The 19,524-nt window shown below is 37.9% G+C and overlaps 1 protein-coding gene across 3 annotated transcripts; it reads left to right on the top strand.

Moving 5' to 3' along the window:
• The first annotated feature begins 842 nt into the window (after positions 1-842).
• On the top strand, positions 843-17,071 carry rbm6 (RNA binding motif protein 6). 3 transcript variants are annotated; one of them, XM_028002372.1, is made up of 22 exons: positions 843-959; positions 1,537-1,590; positions 4,239-5,694; positions 5,787-5,876; positions 5,980-6,049; positions 6,826-6,899; positions 11,434-11,508; positions 11,634-11,907; positions 12,003-12,261; positions 12,424-12,493; positions 12,858-12,942; positions 13,024-13,082; positions 13,650-13,770; positions 13,912-14,009; positions 14,604-14,948; positions 15,039-15,188; positions 15,276-15,341; positions 15,569-15,793; positions 15,881-15,955; positions 16,065-16,162; positions 16,261-16,312; positions 16,399-17,071. In XM_028002372.1, the coding sequence occupies exons 2-22, from the start codon at positions 1,550-1,552 to the stop codon at positions 16,492-16,494; spliced, it is 3,879 nt and encodes a 1,292-aa protein (XP_027858173.1). In that variant the 5' UTR covers positions 843-959; positions 1,537-1,549; the 3' UTR covers positions 16,495-17,071. The 3 variants fall into 3 exon arrangements, with proteins under 3 accessions (XP_027858173.1, XP_027858172.1, XP_027858171.1); XM_028002371.1 differs by having other exon boundaries at positions 12,840-12,942; positions 16,402-17,071; XM_028002370.1 differs by having other exon boundaries at positions 12,840-12,942.
• Positions 17,072-19,524: the final 2,453 nt, after the last annotated feature.

The following is a 19,524-nucleotide window of genomic DNA, read 5'->3' as shown; positions in this document are numbered from 1 at the left end:
GTGTCTAATACCTGAGAAAGAAATAGAAAAAGATCTTTCATACATATTTATGAAAAATGAAGCATTTGTTTTTAAACCAGATTGAAACATAGTTATAGATGGAAATAGCCACTGCAAAAGCTTTTTCGGCTAGGTTAAAAACATCTGGTCTGGAAACTTGAGTGTACAAGATTGGAAGAGAAGTCTAAAAACTGTAGTCCATTAAAAAACTGCATTTTGTCAGGAGTTTGCTCTTAGAAAGTTTAAAAAATATACAGAATTTACCAGATGTGCAAATTAAACTGTTCAGTAGAGTTTAAGGTATTGAATAATATAAAAAAGAAAAGAAAAGAAAAAAGGGACAGCTATGTTGGAGATTTGGCATGATCTATCATCTGAGTAAAAACAGTCATATTTAGAATCACATAGAGTGTCAAATTTGATCATTAAAATCATTTATAAAAGACTTGGACTTTTGAACAAACTAATTGATAATTTCTATGCATGAGGCACTGGCATAGAATTCCCTCATGCAATAAAACAGAGTTTTATTGTTTAAACTACTCATATCTGTTTTATTTTTGGAATTATGCGACATCTGTTATGCACCAGGATTTGAATAGCAACACCAGAGAAAAAAAAAGTGAAGCGGAAGAGAAGAAATTGCAATGTTTGAGTTTAGCTGAGTATTTACACTAAAGCTAAAATCAGATACTTGAACTTATTGAGATTAATCAAATCTGAATATTTTCCAGATAGTTAATTGTGAATAAATCAGTCGTTGGAAAGCAAAAATGAAACACATTGTTTTCTCTTACACCCTCCAGTCCAGTAGGTGACGCTGTTAAGAGGATTAGCTGGCAACCATTAATTCACAACGTAGAAGGAGCATCATCGTTTCCATTTTTGTTTTAGTTCTTTCAACGAGAAACTCGTTGAAAATATTTCTAATTAAAAGCTAAGCCCTAAGAACAGCCAAGGTGGGTTTTCTAGATGAAATATTATTAGCAATGTTTAAGTCTAATCCCTGTGGTAGAGACTGTTTAGGTTAAGATTAAACGCAGGTTAAACGCTCAACTCTCTGTTGAGCGTTAGCTTGTCATGAGAGCTCAAAGCGTCACCGGATGACTTGTTTCTTTCTTTGAATTCACGTCAAAATCAGGTTTTTTGTGTTAAGTCGTATCCGTGTTAATCAGTGCAATTCCTCTGAATCCTAATGCAGTGCTGTAATTTCTGACTTTTCTGCTTGTGTTTTTACGGAGATGTAATGGGCCTTGTTGTGGAAGCTACAGTTAGCCGGCCACCATTATTAACAGTCACTCCCCCAGTCATTTCTGTCACTTAGCTGACGTTGTTGCAGCCATCTTCAAAGAATCTACGTCGTGCCATTAAATAACAATGCTGCTAAAATAAAATAAGTTGCACTTATAAAGTCAGTTGTTTAAAGAGCAACCGGGTTTATGATTATTTATTGGGGGTGCTATTTTACTGGACACAGTGTTGCGCCCTCCTGTATAGCTCGAACGATCCTGATATTTATTTTTTTTCTAAATATAGAATAATTGTAAACATGTGGGATGGACCGGGACCTCGGGGAAGACCACCCTTCCGGTAAGGAAACATCTTTGGTACTTAATGACACATTTATAGCAGCCTTATGTTGTTAGTAAGAAATATGCACTTGCTCGGTTTGTACTGCATTTCTGTTTTAATTTAGTGTCTAGAAACAACAGTCAGTTGTAAGGTCTTATTCTTACATTGCATTTTGTTTAAGTATAGCTGGCACTTTTTAACACGACCATTCAAAACTAGGGCACCATGATAAGCAGGAAATGTTGATATTAATTGAATATTGCAAGGACAAAAAAATGGTTGTCATGAATCCACTTTTCCTTCCTCTCAATGTTCTCATCTGTAATCATTTTACCATCTCGGGCTCTGCTATTTGTATCAGATTGGAATAACAATCCAAAAGGCAATTGACGTTTTAATTGGATATACTGTAATGCACAAGTTTATGATGCTGTGGCTGATTTCTAATCTTGTTTTTGTAAAGTTTTGCCTTAATTAAACAGATATTAGTCTATTGTGATTTTGTTTTTAAAAACTATATTATAATTGGGTAAAAGAAGAGGATACATTTTTTAACTTGGTTTCCCAGCTGTGAGCACTCATTAGTTCATCGCAGAAGAGGCAGTGCTGTAAAACAGGATAATACTTTTTTAAAATCTACAATGATTGAAATTTAATTTAATCTACATCAGTAATTAACATGGCTAGTGCAACCAGCATGAGTAAAAACAGCAGGCTTCCTGTGTGTACTCCATGGAGAATGTGCATTCGTTCCAAAACATATAGTTGGCCAAAAGGCTGCCAACATTTCCAAATCCAGGATGTTCCATAAAGGAGACTAAAAGCTCAAAAGGATAAAAGCAGATTAACATTGATGTAGTAAGTTGAGCCCGTTTCTTATGTTCTCAAAGTATCACACTCACTCTGTTTTTCATGAACAACAGATGTCATGGAAAATACTGTTTCCTTTTCAATGGCCTCTGACTTCCCTTTAAACGAAGAGTGTTGCTTAGAGTGTTATCAATGGTAGAGGTTGCAAGTGGTGCATTCACTGATTAGCACAATTTTAGATTGTTTTATTTTAACAACCATTCACCAGTCAGTGCTAATAGGTAAGGCAAAACAGGGATTGTGGTCTAGTAGCCAGTATTACTTTGAAATGGTCAACAGGGTTGTGGAGGGGGTGTGCTGTCCAGCATTTTTACATGTGTCACTGGTGCAACAACCCAGAATCCAGTGGCTGAATTAGCTTCTCAATATACAGACAAGTCCTGTTTATTACCTAATTATTTAATTCAGGTGTCTTGAAGCAGAGACACATCTGAAAGTTGCAGGACCCCAATCCTTGACACCTGGGTTTAAAGTGATCAATGCATTTAATACATTTTTTTTATTGTTCCCTTAGCGTGGACAAGCTGCATCTCATTAATTAAGTTGCTGTTCACTGGGTTTCCACTCTTCATTTTTAACTTGCTGTAGTCTCCCACCTGTAAAACCCAAACGTCTTACCAGTTGCTATCACCTGTTTCTATTCAACTTCGTTGCACACATCACCTGATCCCTGAATGAATGAACATCAACACTCAACACTTTGCTTTGTCTGGCAATGATGGAGCAATTGGTGTCAACAGCAGTGCAGTTGGCTTTCTCATTTACCTCCTTACTGCTCAACTTTTTGTCATGTTTTCTTCTGAATAGTTTTGTGGATAGATCTTTATTTTATATTACCCAACAGCTGCTGCAGCCGTTCTTGATTTTGAGCATGCTGTTTTAAAGTGCATTATTCCAAACTGAGACACATGCAGGTAATGACTGTGCTGCTCTGCTTTTGTCAGCGAGTTGTCCTAATAGTGTCTCTGCACAGTTTGCTTTCAAACCGTAAAACACTCCAGATAATTTGCTTAGAATCAGTCTAATGTAGTTTGAGCCAATCTCTCCTTGTTTCAGCTCTAGTCCGATTGGTATAGATGAATATAAGGTCTGAACAGGTCCTTAGGTTGATAACTAACTTTTCTGTCTTAGACTAAGTTGAAATCTTTATTTTTTCCTGCTTTTGCTTGTTTTCTATTACTCTTCAAAGGTCTTTTAGCCACCCCTGATTTCAACATAGATTGTTTACAAGGAGCCAGACTTTCTCCTTAAATTAGTTCCACAAGTTTCTGAATATTTGTCGAAAGGTTGTAAATTTTTCTTCTATTTCCAACACACTCACTGTGTACTTCAGCATTTTCATCCCTGCACAGGCTGAACATCTTTTTGCCGTGCACAATGTGCATTCATGACTCTTGGAATATATTAGCTAACAAATATGCATTCAAACATTTCTTCTCAGAATATATTTACAATATATTGTGTCCTTAATCAAGGGTTGTGATCTATCTTATTGTGTAAGAATGGACTTGCTGAAACAGGGATTTTTCTGATAATAGTCAGATATATATTCAACAAGTATTTTTATTCTACCACTGTATGAAAATCCTTAACTTCACCAAAAAGTAAACTGATATGAATTAAGCACATATGTAAAAACACTGTTTGTTTACAGTGACAAAATACCAATGCTGAGATTTAAAATTGGATAGCAAATTGGCAAATAAAGAAACCAAAACCAAAAAAAATCAAGTTGACCCTAAGCAATTGTCTGTTTTGAATTAATCAACACACTAATAGAATTATTTACCTTTCAGTGGTGATCACCGTGGAGAGATGTTTTGGGGTCGAGATCGTCCAATGCCTGATTATAGAGATGGCATGAACATGGGCCATAGGGGCCCTAGGCCGCTTGATTTTCCACCTATGGACCAGCGAAGGATGGATGGTTTTCCCATGAGAGGTCATGATATGGCTCCAGGTGATATGCGAGGAAGAGGTCCAAACAGAGACTTCTTCATGCCCAGGAACGATCAAGACTTCCATCCTAGGAGGCATGTTGAAATTTCCATTAGAGACCAAATTGTTGATAACCCTGGTTTTCGTGGGCCAGGCAGGGATTTAGGAGGGAGGGGTATGCCTCCATGGGAACCACACAACAGATTTTCAAACATGAGGGACAGAGAAATTTTCCATAATGACATGAACCGCTTTGACAGGCCTGATATTGATGGAAGAAGAGGCTTTCCCATGGATCGAATGGAACGAGATGATGGATTTAGGGACATGCCTGACAGGCACCCAGGGGGTATTGGTGATGCTGATCGCTATGAAATGGACTTACCGTCACTTGAAAGGAGACTCATGGATAATGATGGAAGAGAAGGGCCACCGTTCAACCCAAGAGGTAAATTTGAATCTGATATGGACTTCAGGAATCGGCCTGGACCAGCTGTCGACTTCAGAGATAGGGACCGTTCTCCTTTAAGATTTGGTCCAGGTGAGTTCCCTCCAGCTGAACGGGAAAGATTAGACATGGCCCCAGATGTTCTTGGTCGGAGGCCAGAGTTTAAGGGTCCAGGAGACACTGTTGGATGTAGAGATTACCCCGATGCAAGCGGTAGCCCCCTAATGGATTATCGAAGTGGCGAGGAGATGACTCTCGCCGAAGAATGGAAGAACCGTCAAAAGGACAAGAATCCTTTTTTGGGAAAAGATTTGAAAGGTGGATCTGATACTAGTTTCCCTGTTGGTCTCGGCAGCAATGTGAATGTGAGGGACCCACCACCGTTTCACAAGCGGGACCACTTTCCTTCAATAGACCCACCAATACCTGGCAAGAAGGGTCCACAGGATCATCTGATGCCAGAAACAAACCCTCTAACAGGTCGTTGCAGTAGAAACGATAAAGAATGGTCCAGAGAAAGGGATCCGAAGTATATCCAGAATAAAATGAGTCATGATGAAAGGGTCCCATACCTTGAAGAACAAAATAAACCTTCACGTGAGATTAAGGAGCCAAGTGATTCTTTTAGAAAGATTAAAGACGGCCCACCTGAACAAATACCTTTTAGGGAAAAATTAGGGGAGGAAGAGGATTACCAAAGCAACAGCACAATTCAAGCAAAAGATCAGGACTACAGGGACATAGATTACAGAACAGCATCAAGAAGGGTGTTTGATTACAAACACGAAGAACTTCCTCCCACGGAAAAATTTGTAAAGGACCCTAATCCAATTACACCTTCAAAATTCACAGATTCTGGTTCCCAGGTATGTGTTTTTTTCTGACTCTATTTATTGTGAAGACATTGTTTTTGTAATTTTCATGTTCTGGTTTATATCCAATAACCATTCTCTGAAAGGATCGAGATTACAGGAATGCATCAGTGAAGGACAAAGTTTCGAATATTATATCCATAAGTGGTATTCCAAAGACTGACTCAGTGGATCAGGTAATTTTAAAAGAAGTACAACTTTCAGTTAACATTATAAATTTGGGCAATTGTAATTGCACAGGCTGAGTGCTGTTATCAACTAGGACTCTCCTTCTTTCAGATTCTTGGAGCCTTTGCAGTCCGTGATGGCGTACCGATGCAGGGGATAAAAATCCAAAATGTTGTGCCAGGTAAGAATTGAGGTTCTTCTCTTGTAATTTGTTTGGGGCAGTCGATCGCTAATATGTCCCTCGATATTTCGCTGAAACAAAATGTGAAACTTCGCCTTTTTGTTTTGTTCTTGTTTGCTTTTGTTGTTGGTGGTGTCTGTGAACTCGCTCAGTGAAAATACGTTTCGGGGGAATTCTGTTCTGCCAACCTTTGTTATCCTAGGATGACTCATTTGGGGATTAAGAGAGGGTTTCCTAACTAGCAACTTTTGGAGTGATATTAAGTGTTTCACAGAAGATCTGGGATAGAAGGATTGTCCATTATCGAAAAACAAATCTTGCTGAACGAAAAATGAAAACTGTCTCGGTATCGCACGGTTCATGTTCGTAGTATGTAAAACAGAAAAAGTGCTGTAGAGTAAAACTTCATTTATATTTGCGCCACAAATGTCTACATGATTCCAAGTCTTTTATTAAAGGAGATGCCCTAAGTTCATATTTCCATCTTGATGTTTCCAAACGCCATTGAACTATCTTTGGTTCACGCCATGCAAACATTTACAGCCATTTGTTCGGGAATCTTGAACCCAATGACTTGTCTTGGTTATCTAAGCTGTAGTAAATGGCCTAGTAACCAGAAAAAATAAATCAAACAAAAGTTGTCTCAAAAAGGTATGTGTTTCGGTTAATCTGTGAAAATGCACTCTCAGTGATCTCGATGTTTTCACGAATGCTTATTTTTCTATTTCTGACCTTGACTAACAAAAACCCATCTGTATTTCAAATGCTGTCCCCAGGTTACAGCTACGATATGGCCTATGTGGAGTTTTTAAACCTCGAGGATGCAGTCCACTTCATGGAGTCCAACAAGGTGGCCCATCCTCGTCACTCTGAGACGGCTGTCTCTCCCATCTGGATTACAAGGGGTTGAGAGGGCACTCAGTAGCTGGGGTGTTGGGAAGGGGCTTTAATCCAAAATGTTGATCCTAAATATCTTGCTGTCATCATTATATATCCACAAAATCATGTTACTGAAGTTGTTATTCAGTAATTTCAGAAAAAACCTGGCTTGACAGAGCTAACTTCTCGTATTTAGCTGCACACTAGCTAACAAGCACAAAATAGTCCCAGTTCATTCCACCTGAGACTTCAACATTCATCTAGTGTTTTAAGTAATACTTACATTAATTTTTAATAATAGTTTTTCAATTCTAACACTATTTTTAAAAGCTAAATAACAAAAGTAAGAGGTATTTGCTGTGTAAAGTATTTGTTTGAAACGCAAACTCATCACTCACAAGTTTTAAGCAGTGCTCAGAGGCAGCATTTTTCTTTTGAACATCAGTCCTTATAATGCTTCGTTGTGCCTTTATTGTAGGATAATGTTGGAAAATCCAGCCATCTTATTGAACAATACTTCATCTGCAACTATAGAGTGAACATTTCTAATTTTAGGATTTAATGGATGTCTAAACATTTTCTTTTTTCCTCAGTTTAGCCATATGGTGTAAGTTATCAGCATGACGGTAACAACCTAGCCTGGTAAAAACCCTTGTTCTGCGCTTTGGTTCGTACAGAGGGTCTGTACCCTTGGCTATTGAGAAACCATTTCTTCCTGGAGGCATGAACACTGTTGAAGTTTTAAATTTTACGCAATCGCTAAGGTTTGCCCGCAATGTATAAAATGTGCCAGTTCAACGCTATGAATCTTACTGAAAATTGCCTGTGCTTTAAGCAAACATCCCCCACTGTTCAGAGGGAACAAGGCGGCTTTTAATCTTAATTCAATATTTGGAAGTGTAGCCAAGACGGACTGAACGGTTTCGTTTACATCCTCCGCTGCCATTGGTAAAGTCACAAGCAAGCTGCAATTCGAAGTCAGTGCAGAAAAAAAACTTCATTGTTTGCAACTTCGCCATCTGTTCACTGATTGGCCTGGTTGAAATTCAACCAGAGAAATCAAGCTTGACGGGAGAAAGATCAGAAATGGCACTGAAGGAAGATGAGAATTGTGCACAATCGTGTAAAACGGTAATGGCCGGGCTAGCAACAGCCCATTTCAGACATGTTCCTCTTTTTTATCTTTTTTCTTTTTTTTTTAATTTGTGACTTTGTTTTGGCTCTATAGAGTGTTGAAAGTAATGCTAAATGTTCATCTGATAGAAACCCTGACAGATTGATGTTTGAAGCAGGAGATTGGGTTGTAAGCAATGAACTACTTGACTGCCGTTGTCATTTTACTGATTCTGCGATGTTGGTTTCATGTGTCCAAGTGCACTCTAATGTGAAGCTGAGTTCCCTTTGTTTTGTGTGAATAATCCAAACTAAGAACTAAGGCAGATTCTGGGAACATTTTGTTTTCTTAAACAAGGTTGAATGGCAACCAACTAAGAGAAAGTTGTTCTATAATCTTTTTTAAGTAAATATTAGCAATTTATAATTTTTTTAGCAGCTCTATGTTTTGTTGCTTTAGTTGACTAGTTGGTAAGCTTGCGAAGAGTTTGTGAAAGCTAAGGCTTAAAATTCTTAAGTGGCATTTGAAGTCTTAAATCTTCTAAATTCATTGGCCAAGAAGTTCAATGCGTCCTCTGTTATGTTTAACTTTAGTTTGGTGTTTATTTTCCCCAGATTTTGTATGTAATTTTAGTTTTGCTGGTTATGTCAAACTCTTTGAGAACTCTTAAGTGGCTATGTTTGGTTTTCAGTTGACTGGGATAAATTTAAATAACTTTTTTTCCGTAGCGGTTTTCATGTGGTTGACTGGTATGGTGCAGGTGTGCGCTTTTCTAAATGCAGATGCTCTGACTTTCCATCTTTTCTGAGCTTTTGGATTGTTTCAAACTGCGCTCAAGGTTTTTAGCATAGCGAGTCTGTTTTTGTCCTTGTTTAGATTGCTTGCAGCACTTTGTCATTTTGTGTTTTTGTCCAATTTATCTTGATGCTCAGCAGATGAGACAGAATTTCTGTCTTAAGATTCAAGCGTTTTGTACCTCTTATCTATAATAGATTTGATTGCCTTTTATTCTAATTATTCTTGTGATTATTGTTTTTTTTATTATTTCTACGCAACTTCTACGTGGCATTATTAAAACCACTTGGTGGACTGACTTGTATTGATGGCTGCAGCTGGCTTCTATTTTTGGGTTTTTCACGTGGATCGAGTAGACCTTTAATTGCTTGAACTGAACTGTTCTTGGATCATATCTTCAATGCATGACCTAAACGTGTTCTGCATACCTTGTGATTATTTGTGTCTATGCAAAATTAAAGGTTGAGCTTGAGCAACCGGTGTTATTTGCCTCTAGGTGTAATCAAAAATTTGTAAGTTCAATGATGGGAATGCGATCGAGCTACAATTTCTCATATGACAACAGCACACAAATTCAGATCGCAAGAGGAACAACTCAACCGGAGGAATCTTGGTTTAATCTGAAAAAATGCATTCATCAGCAGAATCTGCTCCAGAAAGCTTCTTGAGAATGGAAGACATTGAATGAATTTGGATGGCCAGCATGAAGATTATGACCGTGTTCGCTCTGTGTTATTTGGTATATCACTTATTTCATACATGTGCTCGTGTTGGTGCTGCTGGGTAAGCGCTGCCCTCTTTGGTTCCAGTGGCTTCTATCTACTTGCTCTGAAAGCTGTTCTGTGTTCTTCCCAAACCAACTTGAATGGGATAAATCAAAATGTGACTCTTAGAAAGGAGTTGTGGTTGCGTGATTATCAGAGAACTATGGGACCACAGACGCAGCATCCTCACTATCATCAGTTAGCTATTTTTAAGTGTAAATTGTAACTTTTTTGGTAGTTCTTGAGGAAACTTTTAAGCTATAGATTTATTTTTGAGGCAGTAAGGTCAGATGGAAGGAGATGTTGATGAAGACATTGTTCGTTTTTTGGAGAATCTGCTGTGAGAGTGACTCTCGGGTGAAGTTGTGTTTGTATGTGCCATCCAAACTTAGTTTTTGTTGTTAAAAGCTATTTTCCAAAGTGTTTTTTTAAAGCTCCTTAATATCTAGTAACGATTAGAAATAATAAACTTAAAAGAAAATTGGAACCCCCTTTATGGACTATTTCACATCAAAGGTTTCCCCCAGAAAACTTGCTAAGCCCAGTGGTTGGGTGCTAGGGCAGTCATTCATCCAGCGGCCCACTGTGTTTTTGAGTTAAGAAATATTTAAAGTTGACAGGAAATTTGAAAATATCACTTGATAATTGTGTTATTGAAAGATTAATATCTGAACACCGATTATAAAATCTTAAAAATGCAAACATAAAAAAGAACTTAAATAAGCAATGCTTAGCCTGGTGGGGGCACAAGTAAAGCCTGGTGGCCCGCCAGGCTTATGATGCAGAGAGGGAAACCCTGACATCTGTCTCACTTTGTCCTGGCTACAATTGTTCTGGAGCATCTTTAGCCCAGCACTGTTTTAGCCATGCTCTGGATCTTCTTTTGGTTATGATTGATGTTAATATCAGCTGGTGCAGTCTAGCTTAATGTACCATTTTTTCCCCAAACAGAAATAAGAAATGTCAATTTAAAGAAAGGTTATATTAAGATTTGTAGTCTTCTTATGTTATAAATTTCAGACTTTGAACTATAACTGTAAAACTCAGAAAGCTTATTATTAGATCAAGCAGACAGAGGACAGAGTTTGCCAATTTTCCCTTGATCTGCCCTGATCAGTGATAAGAAAGTCGAACACCAAAAAGTGTTTTTATTCTTTTCTGTAGGCAGTTGTGAACTGGCCAAAACTAAGAACTTGTTCCTATTGGCAAACATTTCAACCAATATGATGTTACTTAAAATCAAGTACAGGTTAGGCATTTCCTCTACTATCAGTTGAGTTTAACCTACTAGTTCTACCAAAAGGCTTTACAACACATCTTTTTTGATACTATCGTCCGTAGGAAAAAAAAAGTCGGATTCGTCAAATCTTTGATGTCGTCCCGAAAAAGCCAGATCATTGCATCTCGACTTGTTAACTTATGGTCCAAATAAAGTTGCATCTGCGTTAGGTTCTGCACATTTTTTGAGGCCTATCCAAGGATATTTCTTTCAACTTTAGAAATGGTGAGAAGCTTTTACTGTGGTCAGACATGGTATGAATCGCAAAACTGTTTGACCCATGGGTAGAGTAGGAGATGCGTAAATGATGAATAAAATCAACAAACGCCAGAGTCCGAAATGCTAGCTTCTTTGAAGATACCCTACTCTGGAAGATAAATGGCTAGTGTGCGGCAAGGCGACGGTACCGGGCTCCACACCAATAACTGCTGAGCCGTTTTACTCTCTGCATTATACGGGACGGATAAAACCTCCCATAGTGCATGCTGGATGTCATCATAGCTGGGTCACTGATGTGGTGGACTTCTAACTGCATTGCCTGTTTGTTTTCCAGGGATCCATAAAGGTTGGCACTAGAACATCTGCTATGGAGTACGTCCAGCCAAATGAGTGTGAAAGAGTTCTTCTTGTGAGTATGATTACAGAATTATTAATTTTTGTCATTATGTAAGAAGGCAGTACTTGGCTGTTTGCCCATTGAGAAATATTTTAATATATTTTTACCTTTTTGTCTTTGTCTATTTTTTCTAACAGGAACCAGATCACAGAGGACCTCCAACCCTGGACTCACATTTACCCCCATCAGACAAGCCTTTAGACAATCTGAGGACCAACCAAAACACCAAAGGTCCTGTAGAGGAGCTAACTCAGTTTCAGCGTAACACTGACCTGACCCCAGAGGCGTGGCAGCAGCAGGTCGACCAGCAGCACCAACAAGAACAACCTGAGCTTCCAGGAGAGTCGTCACATAACCACAACCCTCTTCACATGTCAGACCACCTCAAGTCTGTATTCAAAGACAGCAAAAGTATGTTGACCTAAACTTGTTCCATATCTCTTTCTGTTTGTTTTTTTTTAAGGACTATTAACTCAAGGTTTTTTAATTTTGTTTGCTTTTTATAGCGATGATAATCAAGAATGTGAAACCCACCACCACGGTAGAGACCATCCTAAAAGCTTTGGATCCATTTGCGTATCTGGATGAGAGAAACGTTCGTTTAGTGAAGGGAAAACCCCCTGGAACAAAGTGCTTCTGCTTTGTCGACATGGACTCCCACGAGCAAGTAAGGCGTTTGGTGGAGCTTATCACCAAACCCAGACCGCTGTGTATCGATGGAGTCAGAGTCCATGCTGAAATCGCAAGACCTCTCAAGAACCAGAAGTGAGTCTCCATGAGTGAAGTCTTCCCTTTTCACCCATCTTCTGTTGAAAATCTATTTCTTCTGCTTGATTCTTTTTATTAATTTTTGTTTTAATTTTATTGATTGTATTTAATCAATAATTTTTTTATTGAATTGACTTGGAATTTTTTTTTCTACTTTAGTTTGAAACGAGATTATGATGCACCAAACCTTTCAATGGCTGGGCATCCATCTGAAGACACCATGACAGGAGTAAGTTTTATGTAGAGACAAGATCATATAAAACAGCTTTACTTTATAAGCTTTACTTTTCCAGCTGCTTTTAACTCTGTCAGTTTTACTGTGAACTGAGGCATAACCTGCGAGTGCTATAGAAAGTTAAATAAGAATATTTAAACAGTGGTCGAACTGATTAAAGTGCACAATAAGAGCAGATAAGCACATTAGCAGGGGCAGCATTCAGAGTTTTAAATACCTTGTTTTCATTTTTACCATATTAAGCAACAACTGAAACTTGTTCAGACTGTTTCAGCTTTGTGTGATATCTATATGTAACATTTGAATTTTGTTGGATAAACTGACTAACCAAATCTGATAGACTGGTGTTTTATTACAGCAGCCGTTCCCACCACCTCCACAGTACTTACATCCTCTACTGCTTCCTATGGTTGGCGTTCCTGCAACAGATGTTGCAATGCAAGGTGACTGTTCAGATACGTCTTGGGGTTTTTTGTAACGAAGTTTTGTACTGAAATACCTAAACATGTTATTTTTACTACTAGGAGATTTAATGAATATCAACATGAATCCTGCTACTTCGTCAGACCCCAGCCTTAGTCTGGTAGGTATCATACTATTAACAGATGGATTACAGTAAATGCGATTATCATTTTCATTTAGTTTTATTTCAGTACTCCAATTCAAATATCCCAAATTTTGTACATAACATAATTAAAAATGACTTTTAATGCAGACATGTTATGTCACGGCCTCCATAACCATGGATGATAATCACCGTTGTTGAGCTTCCAGTGGGACGTTTCTATAGTCACTGATGATTTGGCAAGCCATGCTATCAACTGGTCTTAGTTTAATGTCTGTTATCTGGTCCAGTATTTATTAACAGGTGGATTTTATATTTTGGCAAGATTTTGCATGTGTCTCCACTGCAAACACCACCAATACTAACTCTAATGGCCATGGTGTCACTTTGGTTCTCTGGTGTTATGTAAAAATTGTAATTGTCTACGAAACTGAATCTTGCAGTCATTAGATGTACACCATGCACATCAAAATGAAAGAAATGTATTCAAGGTTCACTTTTTTATTATTCTACTGAAGTAAAAATCTAACGTGAGACTCTGCTTGGTTTTCTAAAATTTGAACACTGAACATTTTTTTTATGCAGGGAATGGACTATAATAAAACTGCTACTGCAGCCCCAGCACTCCAAACTGGTGGACTTCATGTTCCCACAGATTCAGCTGAAATGCAGCCCCCACCAGAAGGATCACAGACTTACATTTATGGTGAGAAAGCATGGATTTAGAGAACTATTGGAAGTTGCTACTATTCTAAAATGCTAATATTCATAAAAATATAAAACCCACTTTAGATTATAAATCAGCTATTAAATTCTGAAGACGTGTAAAATTTCAAACTTTCTCCAGGTTCTGAAACTCCAGACACGTCCAGTTACTTGTATGATTCAACATCAGGCTTCTACTACGATCCGGAGACGACACTGTACTACGATCCAAACTCAAGGGTGAGAATCCAGAACATAAATGTGCAGTTCTGTCTTTAGCGCCACTTAGGTCAAGAGCCAAACCAGCTTACATTGTCAGGAATATGCAGTACTTTAAATAAACCATGGAAAAGTGTGATTGATACATTTCTAATTGCTGCGAAGCTAATAAAGCTTCTAATTGAAAACATCCCATTGTTTATTCTGCAGTGAGGTTTTGCAATGTTGTCGTCTGTCTTTAGTGGCATCTAAAATCTTTTCTTGATGCAGTCGGTCCTCCAGAGCTGAAAACAGAGAAAGCCAGATCTTGTTCATTGTGGGCATTACTCAAGTTTTGTCTTTCTTACAAAACGTTCTCACAAAAACATTTTGCTTCATCAATGCTTGTCAAGAAATCAATTTTACATTTTTGTATTGATTAATAAGTTACCTTGTATACGTTCACAGCATGTGTTGTAATTAAAAATAAATATGTAAACCTGATTTTCCTTTCACAAATTCGCAGGTTTTGTGAATTTTAGATTTTGAAAAAAAATGTCTTTTTTTTTTACGCATTGCTTTTTTGGGGGGATATTTTGCTAAATAATTCCCTAATTTTCTATATTTTCTGTTTAGTATTTCTACAACGCTCAAACCCAGGAGTACCTGTATTGGGATGGAACATCAAAAACCTACATCCCAGTTCCAGGAGGGAGTTCTGCAGGTTCCCACCCAGCTCCCACCATGACTGCAGAAGATCAAGCCATTCTCTCCAACCCGGCTGCAGATGCCCCATTAGAGATGAAGAAACCTTCAGCACCTCCCCAGGCTTCTGCTGCCCCTGTTGCTGGTTCTGCAGATGGCTCTGATGGATCCGTCCAATCTCTCTCTGTCGTTCCCGAGAGAAAGGAAGATGAGGACTCTCCGAGAAAAGACAAGGACGGCAAAGACGAGAAACCGAGAAGTCTCGCTGCTGTTAAGGTGGCGTTCCCTGTAATGTAATCACATATCATGGTGGATTTTGCATAACAGATAGGTGAGGAATAACTCTTCTGTTGTTGCTGTTTGCAGATAATGAAAGATATGGAGCGCTGGGCAAAGATCCAGAATCGTCAGAAAGATACGGTGCGTTCTCCATCTCCTGTCCTGAAGTCTGGAGTTGACGATGAGAAGAGGCAGTCGAAGTCAGCAGATGCTGCCTTTGCTATTTTTGAGAGGAAGGTTGGCACCTGATCCTCATCTTTTCATAATTTTTGTTGTTCTACAGGTGTAGCTACAACTTTTGTTAATATTCTTTTGTTTCTGTAGATCACAGGTGCTGATGATCTTTTTAAAAAGCCTCTTGCTCCTGTCAAGAAAGATGAAAAATCTAAAGTAAGTCGTTCTCTCCTAAACATCTGCATCCTCATAAATTACATTATAGCTGAAATTTCAATTTAAGTAATTCAATTCAAAATTGAAACTCATACAGAATAATTATCGTTACATATTTCAAGCAGTTAAGATGAGGAAGAAATGGTGTATTCCTCTGTGAGAAATTAATATACAGTACAACACGGCTTGTGACTATTGCTCCTTATTAAATTTTGGTTTGGTTTTAGCGTCCAATGGGCTCGTTGGGTTTGCTGGCATCAGACTACGGAGCTGGAAGCGATGAAGAGGTGGAAGAAGACAAGGAGGAGGCAATTAAAAGCACTTCGAAGAGCCAGCCGGAGGAGAAGGACAGACTTACGGACTGGAAGAAAATGGCATGTTTGCTGTGCAGGAGACAGTTCCCCAACAAAGACGCTCTAATCCGCCACCAGCAGCTCTCTGATCTCCATAAAGTACTAATTCATATTCTATACATAAAAAGTCGTGGCATCTAATCAGATCCTGTTTAGTTTCTAACACTTAGCCTGTTCCTTATACAGCAAAACATGGAGATTCACCTCAAGATCAAGAGGTCGAAAAAGGAGCTGGAAGCTTTGGAAAACCAGGAGAAGCAGGTCAGTATTTGTCAAGTAAGGGGTTTTTGCAACTGAACCAGTCATGTAATTAGTTCATACTTTTTAAATGATAGTGAATGTTATTAAATGTGCTGTTTATTCTCCACAGCTAAGCACCAGAGAATCTTCCAGATCGCCAGAACAGAAAAGACGGAAACAGCATCACCAACAGCAGCAACAACATGGCAACTGGGCTGGAAGTTCAAGGTAGACTGAAGTTGAAATTGCTGAGTGTAATAAAAAAAAGGGAAATAAACTAGATAATTCATTATTTTTTAATTTTGTCTTGTATTTTTCATCTTCAGGGACACAAACAAAGCTAGTGAGAGGCCAGGTTTAGGCGCTGAACCTGTCCAAGTAAGTGTTTTGTCTTCTTTGTTTAATACATCTTGTAGGAATCATCTAGTAAATTGTGTTTTTTATTTTATTTTTCATTTTTCTAGCAGAAAAGAAAAACCCAGTCCCCATCCTGGGACCACAACACCTACAAGCAGGCAGTACGCAAAGCCATGTTTGCACGGTTTAAGGAACTTGAGTGATCTCTTCTGAATAAACATTCATTTTAAAATGTGAACTGCTTGATGACAGCCACCTCTGCTTGAGAAATTGCGTAGACTCTATGAGCATGTGTTTACTATGGGACATTATTTCTCAGTTTGTGATGTGAAACGCTGAGATAAATAAACAAAAGACTCAACAAAACTGATCTAAATGATTAAAAAGTTTTCCCCTGCAATGGATTTTGTACAGAAAAATACATGTTGATTTTTGTGGCATGTATATTTGAGAAGCCTGCTTTTTTATACTTTCACACTAGCCACAGATTAATTTTAAAGCTGATTTATTTTTTATTTGGTAAAATTGCTATATGTGCTCATGTAAAGTAAACTGTAAAGATCAGTGTCTCTTGGTGTACGTTTGTAAAGTTATTAGCTTACCACTAGGTGGCACAATATCATTCTTCCTTGTTTTGATCATTCATGGAATGCAGCGGTTCAGATTGTCCCAAAAAATTGATGTTTTCCTTTGAAGAAAAATACTTCTGAACCATGTGTTTTAATCAGGATTTTGTCTCCTGAACATTTTTTTCGGTAAATAAACTTGAATATCCCACCAGTGACGTTTTATTTGTTACATATAGTTTTACTGTTCAGCGATGGATGTTTTTATAACAATCAGCCTTCCTTCTGACATTTCATAAAAAAACTGAGTCCACATTCTTTAGAAGAACAGCTTTTGTTCTGTGTGTGTCTGTGGATTTGATTTCAGTGCTGGCAGTACATCTGAGCGTAATATGGGCACAAAACTGCAGCTGTAGTTAAGAACAAGCAGCAGAGATAGATGTTGGATTTTGCTGATATTCCTGCTTGTATAAATTAAATTTCAGATGACTAAAGCAATGTTTCTTTTCCAGTGAATTGCAACACAGGGAGCCTGTTACTGAAGACAAGGCAGCAAAACTACATTTTCAGGCTTTACAAAAACCTACAGTAATTTTATATGGATTTTTTTTGTTGTTGTTGGAAAACTAACTCACTTCTTTGTGGTTCTGCTTAGTTATGAAATGATGTCAAAAATATACATTTGTATCACAAAAACTGCTGAACCAAAAGATAAGAGTTTGCACAGTTTCAAAACTAAATTAATCTGGATCTGCACTGGGATAAATGACACAACTTTTCTTCTCTTTTATTGATTTTTACATTCTGCTTGCTTCAAATATCCAAATGCAAGTGAAAACTTTCAGATTGGAATTTTGCCATAGAGTTGTGGAATAATCTTTTTTTTCCCTGAATTTAAGAATCTTCTCAAACCATTTAATTGCTGAAGCCTTTTGCCTATCCTGAGAGACTGTCTTAATGAGTCTTTTTTATCTTTTGTGTTTAACTTGTCTATTTATTTGTCATTATTTTGTACCATTTGTCCTATGCTGTCAGCAACACCAAGTTACCCAAAGCTATCTCCCTGGAGCTGCAGTCTTCAGCTGAGCTTCCACCTCACAGAGCACTCCTCCCCTGAGCCTTCCTCATTCAACTCCTCCAGACTAGCGGCAGCAGCAATTAGCACACACCTGGTTGTGTGTCTGCTGGGCTGATTGTATGAACTATTTATCAGTCCACAATGGTTGTAAATGGCTAATAGAGGACATTGTTGTGATGACATGCTGAAGTGTCAGAAAGAGCAGAAGCTTCTTAAAGAGACATAGGCCAATTTTAAGGCATGAAATTGTAAATGCTGTTTAAGTTATTTGTGATATATCAAGTACTTTTTATAGCACATAAAGGTAACAGTTTCTTAATTGTGCTATAAAATGGCACTAGGTGCCTGGAAAACACACAATAGTGCCCCCTGTGCTCTGTAAAGAAAAATTGAAAACAAATGCTTCAGTCTTGTACTACTTTACATCTATAAAGTAAGAGAGTAATAAAATATACTATAGTTTGATGGGTACTGTTACAAAATCTGAAACATTTGAAGGAAACATTTTCCTTCAAACATTTTCCTTCTCTTACTCAAACTATTACTCTGCAATAGTTTTTCACAAGGTGTTAAAGATCATATGTTGGTGTCACATTATAAAGGCTAAGCTCATCACAGTCCAGCTGTATGCATATTTATGTATAGGTTCTAAATTACATTTCCATAATCAGTGTATGCAAGGCAAGAGCCATGATCACAGATCTTGTAAAAAATCCCCGTCTTACCTCCAGAGTTCATTAATGGGTGAGCTTTCGAGCTAAGGTATGTTTTTTATCTTATTTGTTTTGGAGGGATGAAAAAAACATCACTGTCTCCTGTCTATTTACACTGTAGCATAATACTGAGAAGTTTTTTCCAAAGAGAAATCATGCAAGCTGTTGTGTATATAGCTTTTTTTGTGGTCACTGTTGGTCTATTTGTCCTTGGAAAGAAGGATTGCTTGGATGTCTATGTTGATATCAAACACAGATCACATGCAAAGGTTTCAAAATTGCTTCCACATTTGCAGCCATTTTCCACTGATTGGTCGACATCACCACAACGTTCTTTTATTTTTTGCTCTATGTCACTGCAATCTAGGGCATTAATCAAACAAAAGCTTTTGCACTGCAACAGTTTTGATGATCCAGCGTCAAAGCATTTGCTTGTATATGAAAGATTTGCACGACTGTTGACAGTAGTTGAGCGTACTTGACTGGCACTATGCGGGATTCTGTGGGGCATGAAGTTCTGCAATTTAAACAAAATTGTCAGCACATAATCCCAAAGTCTTCCCCAGTGCCGAGGCTATTTTGCCATCCAAATATGAGATGCATTAAAAAGACTGGGAGGAACCTGGGGTTTATTATAAAATAAAATCACTGGGGAGGAATTATCTAACATTTCTTTTTCTCTGCTCAAGCAAAAGAATATTCCAAGAGAAGAGTTCTTCCAATTTTCAATTAATTTATTTTTTGTGTGTGGATTGGTTTCCATTTATCCTTGCTTAGCTCTACCAAACAACCTAAAAGAAAGAAAGAAAAAAAGAAAACATCCCAAGCTCCTGGTCACTGATGTCATTATCCTATCCTAATGGTCTATGAAATTAG

The sequence above is a fragment of the Xiphophorus couchianus genome, chromosome 20 (genome assembly GCF_001444195.1).
Source record: "Xiphophorus couchianus chromosome 20, X_couchianus-1.0, whole genome shotgun sequence".
Taxonomy (NCBI): domain Eukaryota; kingdom Metazoa; phylum Chordata; class Actinopteri; order Cyprinodontiformes; family Poeciliidae; genus Xiphophorus; species Xiphophorus couchianus.
Note: the sequence above shows the minus strand (reverse complement) of the source record. Positions and strands in the feature narration are given on the sequence as shown.

What these genes read in the sequence shown, in the direction of transcription:
- rbm6 (XM_028002370.1), top strand. Translation starts at nt 1,550, where the DNA reads ATGTGGGATGGACCGGGACCTCGGGGAAGACCACCCTTCCG. An exon ending in CAGACCCCAGCCTTAGTCTG is followed by an intron (nt 13,083 to 13,649) that starts GTAGGTATCATA and finishes TTTTTTATGCAG; the next exon opens with GGAATGGACTATAATAAAAC. An exon ending in TGGAAAACCAGGAGAAGCAG is followed by an intron (nt 15,956 to 16,064) that starts GTCAGTATTTGT and finishes TATTCTCCACAG; the next exon opens with CTAAGCACCAGAGAATCTTC.